At 34.6% G+C, this 14,130-nt stretch overlaps 1 protein-coding gene across 2 annotated transcripts; it reads left to right on the top strand.

Moving 5' to 3' along the window:
- Nucleotides 1–439: 439 nt before the first annotated feature.
- Nucleotides 440–13,688, top strand: LSD1 (LSD1 zinc finger family protein). 2 transcript variants are annotated; one of them, XM_086420788.1, is made up of 7 exons: nt 440–645; nt 10,060–10,173; nt 11,694–11,807; nt 12,210–12,322; nt 12,749–12,829; nt 12,936–13,007; nt 13,284–13,688. In XM_086420788.1, exons 2-7 carry the CDS (start codon nt 10,062–10,064, stop codon nt 13,341–13,343), a joined length of 552 nt encoding a protein of 183 aa, XP_086276914.1. In that variant the 5' UTR covers nt 440–645; nt 10,060–10,061; the 3' UTR covers nt 13,344–13,688. The 2 variants fall into 2 exon arrangements, with proteins under 2 accessions (XP_086276914.1, XP_086276915.1); XM_086420789.1 differs by lacking the exon at nt 440–645 and adding an exon at nt 6,018–6,207.
- The last annotated feature ends 442 nt before the right edge of the window (nt 13,689–14,130 follow it).

The following is a 14,130-nucleotide window of genomic DNA, read 5'->3' as shown; positions in this document are numbered from 1 at the left end:
CTCCCCCCCTTTCTCTCTCTCTCTTCTCGCTGCTGCAATTTACAATCAAACCGTAAATCTCATTGAACCGAACCAAACTAAACCGAATTAAGATCGGTTTGGGTTGTTTTGGTTTTAGAAGACTTCGGTTCGGTTCTGGTTCTTATATAGTGGAACCGATCTTGGTCAGTTCGGTTCTGATTTTGCTCTAACCCGAACCAACCGAACCAAGTTGCACCCCTAATACATATAGGTTTGAAGAATGCTTCGTGTGGACCCTCTTATTTTTTAGTGACACGTGTTGTTATCTCATAGGTAAGAGAATTTATCCCTCCACAATAAATAAATAATAATAATAATAGTAAAATATGGATTAAGACGTCGGCATCCTTTCTTGTGAGTTTTAGCTTGGAATTTTTGTTGGTACCGTGGGAAGCGAAAGTCTCCCAATTGACAGATTCAACCTGCCCTTCCCCTGCCCCTGCCCCCTGCCCCCTGCCCTTGCCCGGTCCTGGGAACTGAACATTTCCTGGAACCCAAAACCTAGACAGACCTTCGATAAAATCTTCTCTAATCAACAGATCGTTCGTTAGGGTTTCTTCGATCCAAAGGTTCAAGTTCCTGTTGTTTTTGGATTCATCGAATCGAATCTTCTAATTCACAGAGGTGATTCTTTAATCTCACTCTCAATTATAACATTAGATTATCATGAATCGAAATCTTAATCCCCCTCTTTTGATCGTGAATTTTGTTGATTTAAATACTATATAATTCAAGGAAATTTTATCTCTCATCATCATCATCATCTTTGTAAAATTGCTAATTTTGGGGTTGCAAAAATTACTCATGTTTCAAGTTCAAACTCAATTTTGGGCCCTTATATTCGATCGAGGCAGATTTTTCATCTACGTAATTTTTATATTTGAAGCTTTTAGAAATCATCTATTGTTGAACAAAAGATTGCTTTTTGAAGTTTTGTGTTTTTGGGGTTGAAGAAATCATGAAAATGGCAATCGAAAGTGAAATTCAAAGGTCTTCGATTTATTGTCAAAGCCTTTGATAAGATTTTATCTGGAGCAGTTTGCGTGCTCTGAGAGGATTTGGAGTGAGTGATAGTCTAGGTTTCTTCCTTGAATTGCCAATTAGGATGTCAGGTAGAGTCGCTCTTGACTATCTACCGGCTGCTTCCCTTGGGGGTGGTCCATATAGATCTATTCTAATTGGGGACCCTAGTTATTAGGAGAAGGCTGGGATTCTAGAAAGCTAGATACCTTTCTAAATGCGGAAAGAGAATCAAGAGTACTTTGTCTAGCATTCCAAATTACTTTCTATCGTTGTTTTCTATTCCTACTAGGGTGGAACAATCATTGGAGAATTTGGTGAGAGATTTCCGTTGGAATTATTTTAGTAGTAGTCGCAAATTCCATCTTGCCAACTGGAAGAAACGGAGTTTTGGTATTAGAAGAATCAAGTTGATGAAACTCTGCCTTGCTTCGAAAATGGCTTCAAAGACTTGGGGTTGATCATGAATGTTTGTGGAGGAAAGTTACCAAGGTCAAATATGGAAAGGATCCAATGGGATCAGTTAGTTTGTCCTGTGGTTGCAGTGTTTGGAAAGACATTTGTAAGTCGTGCTCTGAATTTCACAAGTATATTTGTTTTAAGGTTAGGAGAGGGGATTTGTTTCTGATTTTGAGAGGATCAATGGTATATGGATTTTCTTTTTCAAGATTATTCTTGAAGTCCTCCGACAAAGGGTTACCAGTTTCCAGATTTATGGCTTTTGACGGCATACACTGGGATCTTGATTTCAAGAGATGTTTTAACGAATGGGAAATTAAGTATATGGCTACTCTCTCCCATCTTTTATCAAGTTGAGGATCTCGGAATTTGGGTGTGTAGTAGGAATGGTAAGTTTTATGTGAAATATTTCTTTTGTGATATGGATGTTCAATGATGGTCTAAGTTGCCCTATTCTCTTTGCTTCAATGATATGGTTCCTTAAAATTCCCTCAAAAGTCTCTTTTTTCATTTAGAATGCATCTTTGGCCGAACTTGTCACAGTTGATCAACTTAGGCTCAAAAGTGTTATTTTAGTCAATTTTTTGTTCTAAGTGAAAGTCTAGTGGAGACTGTGAACTATCTTCTCATTCATTGTGTTTTTTGTTAGAAAGGTTTGGTAACAATATCTACCCCATTATTCAAATATTGTGGTATTTCTTTAACTTGATCCTTGATCACTTCCAAAGTTGGAGGAATACTGCCGTCGAGGGTAGAGAAAGCATTCTTTAGAAGCTTATTTCCTTTGCTATTTTTTACGGTTTACAGAGGAAAAAAAGATCATTAAAAGAAATGAGCATCCCATGCAGTAGGTTAACATTAGCATCTTGGGTGTTGTTTTCTTTTAGCGTAAGATGTACAATGATATTAGAGGGTTTTTTCGAAGATCTTTTGTTTAGATGGGTCTTAGTTTGTAAAAGCATGGATTAGTCTTGTACTGCTTCTTTGGATGGTCTCTTTGATCTCTGTTAATAAAATTTATTTTATCATAAAAAAAGAAGTGAAATTCTTAAAGTATTTCATTTCAATAGTATTTAGAACCAAGAACTACAAAGATCAACTCTAAATCGAAAATATCTACCTTTGCCCAAATCTGAGTGCATGTGGCACTTTGTAGGGACAAACTCAATTAATCATGATGTATGTTGATGCACCTTGCTTTCTCTGATAACCAATTGCAAACAAACTCCACAACAAAACCACCTTCGCTTCAACTTCCACTCTCTCTCCCCCTCCCCTTTTCCACCATTCAGAAACATGTAGTGTTATTTCTTCGAGTAGAAAACGATATTGGAATAAAACTGCATGCTTAAGGATATTGATCTAAGCTCGAGTATTTCCGAGTAGTAGAGGTAAAATCGCTCCAAAATTCAACAATTTCTTCACTAACGCAAACATTGATGCATTTTTTTAGTTTTTTTTCAATTACTAAAGTAAATCGTGTTCTTGTTTTAGGATTTATTACCTTTTGATTTAGAAATTTTTTATTTTTATAATTAGTGTTTGTTGAGTTGGTAACTGTACGGTCAAGATGATTTGATTTTCTTTGTTGCGGCATTTGATCAATTAAGTGTTTTTTTAGAATTTGGTTTGATTGCATAGGGTTTAATAGATCGTTGATTTGAAGAAATTTATGTGTTTCTTTGAGTGTTTTAACTTTAAGCAATTTATCTCTCTGTGGTGTATGGCCATGAAGCGATTCGTTTAAATGCTTTCTTTGAGGGTGTGTTTGATAATCGAGAGTTATGTGTGAGAGTTGGCAACCTACGCGGGTTTCTAAGATTTGTGCATTTAGAAGGACAACTCATGCGAGTTGATAACTCGCCAACTTCCAAAGTCTGTTGTCTTATGCTTAGTTCAACATTCAGAGGTGATAGTTAAGAATGCTCCAACAGCTCTCTTCCATGAGAGAGACATCTGATTAGTCCATTACAATTTTGAGAATCCTTTTGGTACTCCTCAAAGGGATAGACATGTTGGCGAGAGATATGAACACAAGTGGGAGCATTAACATCAAGATTGAGCTTCCAAAATTCCAAGGAAGTCGTAATCCGAGTGAGTTTGTGAATTTGGTAAACACTCTTGAGAGAATATTTATTAGTTTATAAGTAGTTTGTTGGAGTTTGTTAGGTAGTTGTTAAAGTTAGTTCGTTGTTAGTTTATAAATAGAGGTGTAACCTTCATTATAATTCAGTTTTTCAGATTTCTAAACAGAAATTAGAGCTTTAGCTTGATTTTCAAAAGAATACTTAGGATTTATCTCTCATTTTCTCACTGATTTGAGATCAAATCAAATTGTCATAAGATAAACCCTAAAAAAAACAACATGATTTACTTTAGTAAAAAAAAAAAAAAAATGCATCAATGTTTGCGTTGGTGAAGAAATTGTTGAATCTTGGAGTGATTTTACCTCTACTATTCAGAAATGCTTGAGCGTAGATCGATCTCCTAAGCATGCAGCTTTGCTTCAAGATCATTTTCTACTTGAAGAAATAAGTCTAGAAGTTTTCGAATGGTGGAGAGAGAGAGTTGAAGTGAATGTGGTTTTGCTGTACAGTTTGTTTGCTGTTGGTTACTGTTAGGGAGATCAAAGAAAACATGGTGCATCGACGTATATCACAACTAACTGATTTTGTCCCCACAAAGTGCCATGTGTTATATAATTACAAAGATCGACTCACTAATTGCAGTTATATAATTGTAGTTAGTTACTCTTGATTGTTTTTATGCTGCATTGTGTTTTCTTTGGTAGAATCCTCTCCTTTTGGACCTTGATGGATCATACAATTCATGCCTTTGTCACATATAATACTTCCATTTCATGCCAAACCATTTTACAAAGCTAGTAATTGCCAAAGATATGTTTTAATTTATTCCCCACGTTTTCATTGTTAAACTGATATTTTTTTAATAGGTAAAAATGGTATTTTCATCCAGGTTTTACATCTCATTATCATATTCACACAAAGTTATAAACCTTCCATTGCATGTACTTCTAACTCATTTCAAATGTGATGTAGGGTAGAACACAAATTAGAGTTTATGTTAAAAATTTGGTTCTACGGTGAAATCCCAAGAACTAGAAGTAATGAAGAATCTCTATGTCGAGGAAAACAGACTAGAAACTTTAATCTAAGTTTGAGATTGATGGAAGTCAATCGCAAACACTAAAATTAAGAACCAATATTGGATTCTTATACTTAAAATAAAATAAAAAACAAAGAAAGGGAATAAGTCTCTTATTTTTCTTTTATTAATCAATCTTAAAAAAAAACTAATTTATTGAATTTTTTTTATTGGAGTTCTTTATATAGATAACTCTATAACAACTTAGAAACCTTCTAAAATACTAAAAAGTAAATTCCTAATCTCTCTATAGCATATTACTAACCTTCTAATCCTATTAAAATTCAATTTGAACATCTAAAAGGACTTCTAGTTATAACCTAAAGAATAAAAATAAATTTTAAACATAAACAAATTATAAACTAAGTAGGAAAGTAAACTTTCTAGAATTGAAATAGAGACTACCTAGGACAACTTAAGCAACTCAAAAACTATAAACTCAATAAAAGAAAGAGTCCTAAGAGAAGTTGGACTAAGTCTTGTGGATTAGTCAAAGATTGGACCAAGTTGACTTGATTTTGACTGATTTGACTCGGTCAATGTTGCTGATTTCTTTCTTCAACGCTTTTTAACTCGATCATGGGCGTTAAGATTAGTGTTGGCAAGTCTATCTACATCAAAATGATTTAACATTGAGCTATTTTGAATTTGATTACATTGAAAGTTGGATTAGAATGAGTATGATCTACCGTGCAACCTTATTTCAAGTGTTACAATGTTGCATCTTCAAGTTAGAGTCAGGAGCATTTCTATTTTAGGCTTAAGTTGTTCATGGATCACTTCTATTGTTTATAATTTTGAAACCTTCATAAATTTTGTACCTTGTATGGCCAAACTTCTCACTAGAATTTCTCTCTATCTCTAAGTTATTTGGTACGTGTATAATTATCCAAAAAAATAATTAAAAATTATTTCATAAGTGGGTCATTTTATGTTGATGCAATATTTATGATGGACCTAATTTTTTTTTTTTGGATGAGTCAATATTTATGATAGGCCTAATTTTATGTTGGGTCATTTTATGCTAAGGCAATATTTATGATGGACCTCACCTTTTTTTTTTTTTGATCTCCTTTCATCTTTTACTTATTTCTCCTCATGCATAACGAGCAGATGCAGTTTCTTAAGAGTTTCTTTAGTAAGAATTCATTGATCATTTCTATAAACTATCACAACTATAGTATTGTTTTGTTCCTTCCGTTGTTGATATGATATTTGGGAATGCTTGTTAAAATTTTTATAGGTCCCTCCATCTCTTTTAGAGTAATATATTATCCATTCTTATCGATTGTTTATTTGCTTTTTCTTACTTGCATATTGCACTAGGAAGATGATCATTATGTCGTTGAAGTTCTTCAAGGTTACTTTGGGGAGTTTGTAGAAAGCAAAACCGTTATTGGAAAGAGACAATTCATAAAATAACATGCTCCTAGAATGCCTCATCTATCTATGGCAAAGTACCTATTTTGAGGGGTTGGTGGTCCCATTAATCATGTTGAACTTTGGGAATTGCAATACTCTTTAGCATCTTGACAAAGAAGGGTAATACCTCTTCAAAGTTGATGAAAACTTGGTCAATCTATGTCTTTTGAGTGGATTATATGAAAGCTTTTGATTCCTATTTCTCTTCTCAGATCATCTCATCTCTTAGAGTTAATCTTTTTGTTGCGATGTAACTTTTTCTTATTCTAAGTTTGGAGATAATGTCTTTCCATTTGATTGGCCCAATATTCTGTAGTTGCTTTTGATGGTATGAGAGCCTATGGGAAGAGTTGGATGTAATGATAGCTTATTGGAAATTCTTGTCTTGTCTTGGGTAGACTTTAACGTCATGAGATCCTCATTTCAGTCGGAATAAAGCATGGTGACAACTTGCATGAGAGATGTTTTGTTTTTGTGACAAAAAATGAGCTTATGCCTATTTCCATGAATCGTCGTCATCATCAAAGCCTTATCCTAAATTTTGGGATCAGCTAAAAGAATTCTCTTCATCCATTCAATTTTGTTTAGAGTCACGTCTTCTGATGTTGAGAATGTGTTCATATCTGCTTTCACTATCCCAATCCACATCCGATGAATGGTGCATGATATACTTGGTCAATCATCAAGAGGATCTAACTTCTTGTTGATTGGATATGTTCATTATCATCTTCAAGTGGGAGCATCTCTTGAATGTAATTCAAGGAAGTGTTAATAAAGTCAATTGAAGATCACAAATTGAACATTTTGAGATTTTCTTTTGATAAGTGAAAATTTTATTGGAAGACAAAGAAATATGCACCTGGCTTACAAGAACTAATGATGAGAAAGAAAAACAAGATAGGCGTAATTGGAGGTTGTTGATAACTTCCATTTACTATGAAACAAAATTTTCAAAAATGAATCTTTGCACTCCTTGAACTGTTCAGCTCACTTATAAAATTAGATATCAGGAATAATGTTTTCAATCTCGAAAAGCTTGGCATTTATTTCTTTCCATAGGCCTTGGTAAGTATTAAAAAGGAATTTCCATAAAATGCACCTTCTTGGGAAAAAACTTGGATGAGAAGATCAATCCCGGTAACAAATTTACATACCAAAAAGAGAGAAACAATTTCCAAATAGGCCTAGCTAAATTACAATGGAAAAAAAAAAGGACGGTTTACTGATTTGATACTTGATTTACACATTGAACATAAATCTATGATGACCCTCTTAGAAGAACTAAGGTGATCCTTTATTGAAATCTTGTCTAAAGAGGTGGTCTGAACAAATGATGATATTTTAGAGGGGATTCTTGAATCCCACACACAATGAGCTGGAGAAGCCAATAAAGTTGGGAGGGAAGATGAGAACAAAAATAAAATGGTAAGACCTTATCCAAAAACTTTCACCGTGGGGATGTTGTGGTGATAATCTATATGAGTAGGAAAACTAGCCATGGTCAATTGCCCAATTGTTAAGATTCCTATTGACACCTAAATCCCAAGATTTGGGTTTGTCATCTATCACAAAGGATTACATCCGATGATCCTTCTTAACAATAATTACTAGCAAAGGTGACAACTTCTTGCAAAATACTACCTCACCACACCGTCTGTTCTAACATAAATGAATTTTATCACCTTTTCCAGTCTTCGAATCAAAGCCATTTGAAAAAATGAAACCATTCTACACTCCTTTCCAAACATTGCAATCTTAATAGTCATGGGCTGCGTTATTAGCAACTCAAAGTCCTTGCTACCATCATCATCAAAGTCTTTGCTACCAAACTTAATGCATATCACCAATCTCTAGAGGTTAGAAATCTCCTCACCAAATCTCCAAAGCCATTTACCAACAAAGTATTATTAATGACTTTGATATTCTTGACCTCTAATTCAACCCACTATTTTGGGATAGCTAACAACCTTGTAGTCCATTAATGAAATCTTTGGTGAGCTTATGCAACAGGTTCACAATACACATTGGAATGGAATGAGAAGACCATCTTACCCTTCGTTGAGAAATATCATCGAGATTTCCAAGATGGAAGTCGCTTCATGAACCTCTCAATGACTGGGGTCCAATATAATCTTTGAGAGTGTTAGCTCCTCCTGATAGGAAGAACTAGATAAGAACCTAGGAAGTCATCAACAGTACATTCCAAAGTCTTTTCTAGGGTCTCAACATGCTCCTCTTTGCCGACCACCATTATCTTGCTTTTGGCCAAATTAATTCTATAGTTTGAAACCACCTCAAAGAACCAAAGAAAATTTCAAAGGAAATTGAGCTGACTATTGAAGCTCTAACAAAAAAGGTGGTGTCATTTGCAAAATGAAGTTGGGAAATGGACATATCTTTATTACCAACTTTAAAAAGAGGGTGTCATCCTTACAGAGACTTTTGTAGAACATGTGGCTGGAACGGAAGAACCAACTGTTAACAAAAGCTAAAGAAGTGGTAGGATTCTTTGAAGCTAGGGGTAGGTACAATATTACTTATGGTTAAAGCTAAAAATGTTGAAAGAGAAATTGAAAGTACTGAACAAGGAGTGTTTTGAGGCATGGGAATCAATAAGAGATTGAGAATGTTTATCTTTTTTTTTGTCTTATATGGGTTAAAAGTTTTGGAATGAGCTGATTTTTGGTGAGAATGATCTATATGGTGAGGAGATCATTCTCACCGCAAATCATCCCATTCCGAAAGTTCAAATCCCATCAAAACAATTTGAAGAATCGTAAATCGTCCATTTTTTTAAAACCAGTTTTGATGGGGTTAGAAGTTTCGGAATGGGCTGATTTTTGGTGAGGATGATCTCCTCACCATAGAGATCATCCTCACCAAAAATCAGCCCATCCCGAAACTTTTAACCCATATAAGACAAAAACTTTGGCTATGGTGTTACCCATAATGTTCTGTACATGTTTTGCAAACGCAAAGTGCATAACAAAGTTTAGTAGTATATATATATATATATATATATTTGGTGGAAGAGGTCGATGCGTTTATAAAGGAGATATGTAATTTCTATGTGGGACTTTGCATTTTAGAAGGATAAATCGACTGACTTTTGATGGCTTGGATATCACTTTTTGGGGGGAAATGAGGCGAGATTACTTGGGACAAGGTTTCAAGAAAAAAGGAAGTTTTTGCTGTGATTTGGTCCATTGAGAGGGACAAGGTTCCAGATGGTTTCTTTTTCTCATTCTACAAGAATTGTTGGGACACATCTAAGATGGTTTTTCAAAGGTATTTGATGAATTCTTTGGGGCAGATGAGAGAAGCTATCCAAACTCTCTCATATTCCTTGGGGAACCCCTCTTAAGATTGTTGAGAGATCTTTTTGCTGTTCCCATCATTTTTCTTTTCATTAATCCTGTACACTTTCGTACACCTCCATGAATCACATTCCTATTTCTTACTGATTGAAGTCTACCTTAAAATCTTATAAAATTTCTCTAATAATATAGTCAATATTAAGTAAATATTAAATAATAATGCCTTTTAGGCTGATGAGAGAAACTTAAAATTGTAAAAGCCAATTGGAAGCCTTAAGGAAAGAAGATAAATTGAAGGCCAAAAAGGAGAGAAGACGACAAAATAGGCATGGCTGGGGGTAGTAAGAAAGCCCTAAATAAAGTGAAATAATGGTAGAGGGATTGTGTAGACAATCCCAAATAGTTGGGATAAGGCTTTCTTGATGTATTGGGTTGTCAATATCTTTCTTTTTTCTTTTAAAAAACAATTGTTTGTTATTAGTTAGTAAAGATTACATGTGTAACAACTCATGACAACTCAGCAAATAAGTCACTCATGTCTGTATACCTCAACACCCTACTTAATAAATGTTAATCAACACCTGTAAAACTTAGGACCTCCGATTCTTTCTTCTCTCCCTTTTCAACACAATTTATTGACCTTTTGACATTTCAGTTATGCAGAGCCAGCTTGTGTGCAACGGGTGTAGGAGCGTTCTTCTTTATCCCAGGGGAGCTGCAAATGTTTGCTGTGCAATATGCAATACAATTACGTCAGTCCCTTCACCGGGTACTTTTCTGGCCATTCACTTTTTTAGAATTTAAGTGGCTATGTTATATGTATATTTATTCACTAACGCACAATTTTCTTTTAACTGTTCTTTCAAAAAAGGTTGTGTAGCAAAATAATGAGAATAAAGGAGTGATATTACTAATTCTTATTCTTTACAATTGCGGTGGTGTGTCCTACTAATTCTTTAATACTTGTATATTTTGTTATTAAATGTAAGCAATTACTTATAAAAGAAATGTAAACAAAAATATTTAAATATATTTCCTAACAGAAAGTAGATAAATGTTTAAAATACAATGGAATTATTATAAATAAAATCTATGCATTATAAAGTTATGAAAATAACGTTATGATGATTTTCATAACCGATATGATGGTAAGTAATGCTTGTCATCTTTTTGGATTTTATTTACGTGTGATGTAATATGATTGAAAACCATTATGGTACCTATTATTTTAACCATGTTATGCACAAAGTTGTAAATTTCAGTTTCAGTTTCAGTGTCCTATTTTTTTCTCCCTTGAAATGGAAATATTTTGATTAGTGTATAATTAATGTAACTTCAATGGAATGTTGGTCATCTCTAGGTTTCTTCGAGTGACTCAATCTTGGTGTTGTAGGAATACTGTTTGATGATTTTTTATTTATTTATGATCTCTCCACAATCTCGATGTTGGTCATCCTTGTGAATCCTCATATTGTCTTTCAAACATTCCATACCATAAGAAGTTGTAACCTCCAATTCCTATTTAACACTGTATTTGTGGCCAATTGACTTGTCACCATAGAGCATTATATTCCTTACTAGATATCCATGACCATTTCCACATAAACCCACTCTTTGTTTATTTATTTATTTTTTATTAGGAAGCGAGTTAGTTGCTAGTAATCAATAGATAAAGGCTGGTTTTGAACCCCGGTTGTGGTATCAATGCTCAAACTTTAACCAACTTAGCAAGTTGGCACCTTCCCATAAGCACTCTATTCTTCATTCTTAATCTTCTTGGACTTAACTTGTCATACTTGTTTGGTCCACACCTGAATTACGAAATGAGGTTTCTTCTTTGCTCTTATGTTGCTCAAATTGAATTTCTTCCTTGCTGTTCAACCGCTCACCCAATTTCCTTTCCATTCTTTCTATCTCCACATTCCACATATTCCTTGCAATAATGCATTCTTTACGAAAATACCGCCTTGTCATTGTGAGTTCCTACAAGAAAACTCTTCCTCAAGTTGACCTGGAGCCAGGACACTGCCTCAAAGAAGTAAAGAATGCATAGGTTGGATACTCTCTACAAGCTGGCATTTAGTGTTGCTTTATATTTTAGAGAGATTAAGGAGCGAATGCAAGTGAAATAGGTGTGCAGAAGTTAACTAAATCAATTTCTTACTAGATGTCTAAAGTTTCTGATTTACGAAATCAGTTTTAGACTGTTTCTTATCAGGACTTGAAATCTCTCTGGTGGCTTCTTTTATAAAATATTGTTTATAATTTTGTTTTTCATACTACATGCAGGAATGGAAATGTCACAGATTGTATGTGGAGGTTGCCGGACATTGCTGATGTATACTCGTGGAGCAACAAGTGTGAGATGCTCCTGCTGTCACACAATTAACCTTGCAAGACCAGGTCTATTATTTACAAACTAATAGTGCAAAATATTTCCTTCTTTACATTATTTGTTACCTAACATCAACTTCTTATCATAAACCCCAATTAGACCTGATACACCCGTTTGTTGTGACTGGGCATATTCAGAAGGACTACTCCTACTTCCAATACCCTATGTATAAAAAATTAAAAAAAAAAAAATGCTATAAGCATCCAACTATCAGTGATCTTAGAATTCTTTTCTTGTGAAATAGACACGGATTCCACGTAAAGATCAATTCTCCTGTTAGTCTCTTTAATATGTTCTCTTACTATGGGGCATTCATGATCCTACTTGTCATGATGTTACTTTTGCCCTTCTCATTTACTTGTTCAACGGTCTAACAATTTTTAATTTTTTTTCTTGTTATGCATGTAAAGCATCAAATCAAGTTGCGCATGTGAACTGTGGTCAGTGCCACACAATGCTTATGTACCCATACGGTGCGCCATCTGTCAAATGTGCAGTGTGTCATTATGTTACAAACATTGGGGTAAGTATAAGTTCATAAGATTCTTCTCTCTCTCTTTATCCCCCCGCCCTCTCCTCATCCCCCCCCCCCCCCCCCCCCAAAAAAAAAAGAAAAAAAGAAAAAAACAAAACTCATTTGCAGTGTGCCAGCTTGCTAAGTTGGTTCAAGTCTGAGTGATGATGCCACAACCTGAGCTCAAAACCCGCTTTTACATACTAAATACTAACCACTTACCTTTTGTGCTTATTATATATATAATGATGCTAAACAACTTGTCGCAATTTCTTTTCACAAAACAACCTTGGGCACCTCATTTCTTTCCTCAACAACCTTTGTGGCTTGAGCTGAGGTACCCAATCACAGTGCCTCATGCACTCGGTACAATTTTTGCAGCTATGTCTTGTCCAATCTTTCTGTTTTAATTTGTATTTCAATCTCATTTTGTAGATGGGTAACATGAGGGTGCCAACCCCTTCCCAAAGACCTAATGGGGTTACCATGCCTACATCTATGCCGTCTACTTCAACAGTAAGTCAAACTTTTTCTTATACTTTTTGCTTGGTGGCTGAGAGATCAGTTAACATATTTTAAGGCATAGTAACTCTTATTGGACCTTCTCTTTTATCCACTGCAGCCGTTGCAACACTCCCATAGCCAAACTGTTGTTGTTGAGAATCCTATGTCAGTGGACGAAAGTGGCAAGTTGGTAATTCTTCTCCTCCCTTACTTCCTTACCTGGCAACTCATACACAGCCTTTCTTTTGATGATATTTTAGAAAGTCTCTATTGCCACACCAACTTTTACTAACAGCATCCCAAGTGTGTGCTAATTATTTGGTGATATACATATGAATTGGGGGTGGTGTTAGCAAAATTTGGTGTGTAATAGAATCTCTCATATTTTAACTACCAGAAAACAAAAGAAGGATTATTTTTCCTCTTAAATAAATCAAAATTCTTGATCAACTTCTGAATTATGTAGGTGAGCAATGTTGTCGTTGGAGTCACCTCTGAAAAAAAAGGACTGAATAAAGTTCGATAGCCCCCGTGGCTCCTTGTTCTCGAAGGAGTCTCAAGTATAATTATTGTGTGTGAACTATTTCTCATTGAGTGGTTACATAGAAAACCTAAATTGTTATTTTTTTTTTTATATATGTGGAGTATAGAAATGGGAAGGGTGTTGTATCTATCTTACAGGTGATTGTGCCGAAATTCAACTATCACTGCTATATATGGTGAGGACTTGTCCCCAAAAGATGGAAACATTGAAGACATTCCAATAGGTGATGGAAATGTTACTTCAGTATTCAGGTCTGTATGTAAGTTAACAACAATGTGCATCTATATTCATTTTGTGTGTTTAAATATTTAGTATTAAGTCCTTCTAGTCTTACTAAGTTAGTAAGGATTTCAACCTTACTAAGGATCCTTGGAACCACCTTGTGGCATCCAAAAACATGATGCATTGCTTTTGGGTTGTAGAGGATAAAATTCTATGAACTGTGAACAAATTTTTTTTTTCCCAAAAAAGTTATTTTTCACTGTTCAATTTTAATTTGAAGCTTGCAAATTTGGTAGTTGTCCATTTTCAAAATTCAAAAGAATTTTTTGTTTTTTTTTGAATTTCTGAATTTTTTTTTTTTTTAAAGCTGAGTTTATCGATGAAATTTAGAGGGCTGTGGTGTTGGATTGCTGGTTTGGTAATCCATTTAAGCAAAATGACCCGTAGTCTGGCCTAAGATCTATGTTAGTAAGGAAAGTGTTTCACAACAGTATTTTATAACCCAATGGTTCGACCAGATTTTGTAATGAAACTGATTCGGGTGGTG

Source organism: Akebia trifoliata, chromosome 13 (genome assembly GCF_017979445.1).
Source record: "Akebia trifoliata isolate Shusen 1 chromosome 13, ASM1797944v1, whole genome shotgun sequence".
NCBI lineage: Eukaryota > Viridiplantae > Streptophyta > Magnoliopsida > Ranunculales > Lardizabalaceae > Akebia > Akebia trifoliata.
This window is presented reverse-complemented; position numbering and strand designations above follow the sequence as displayed.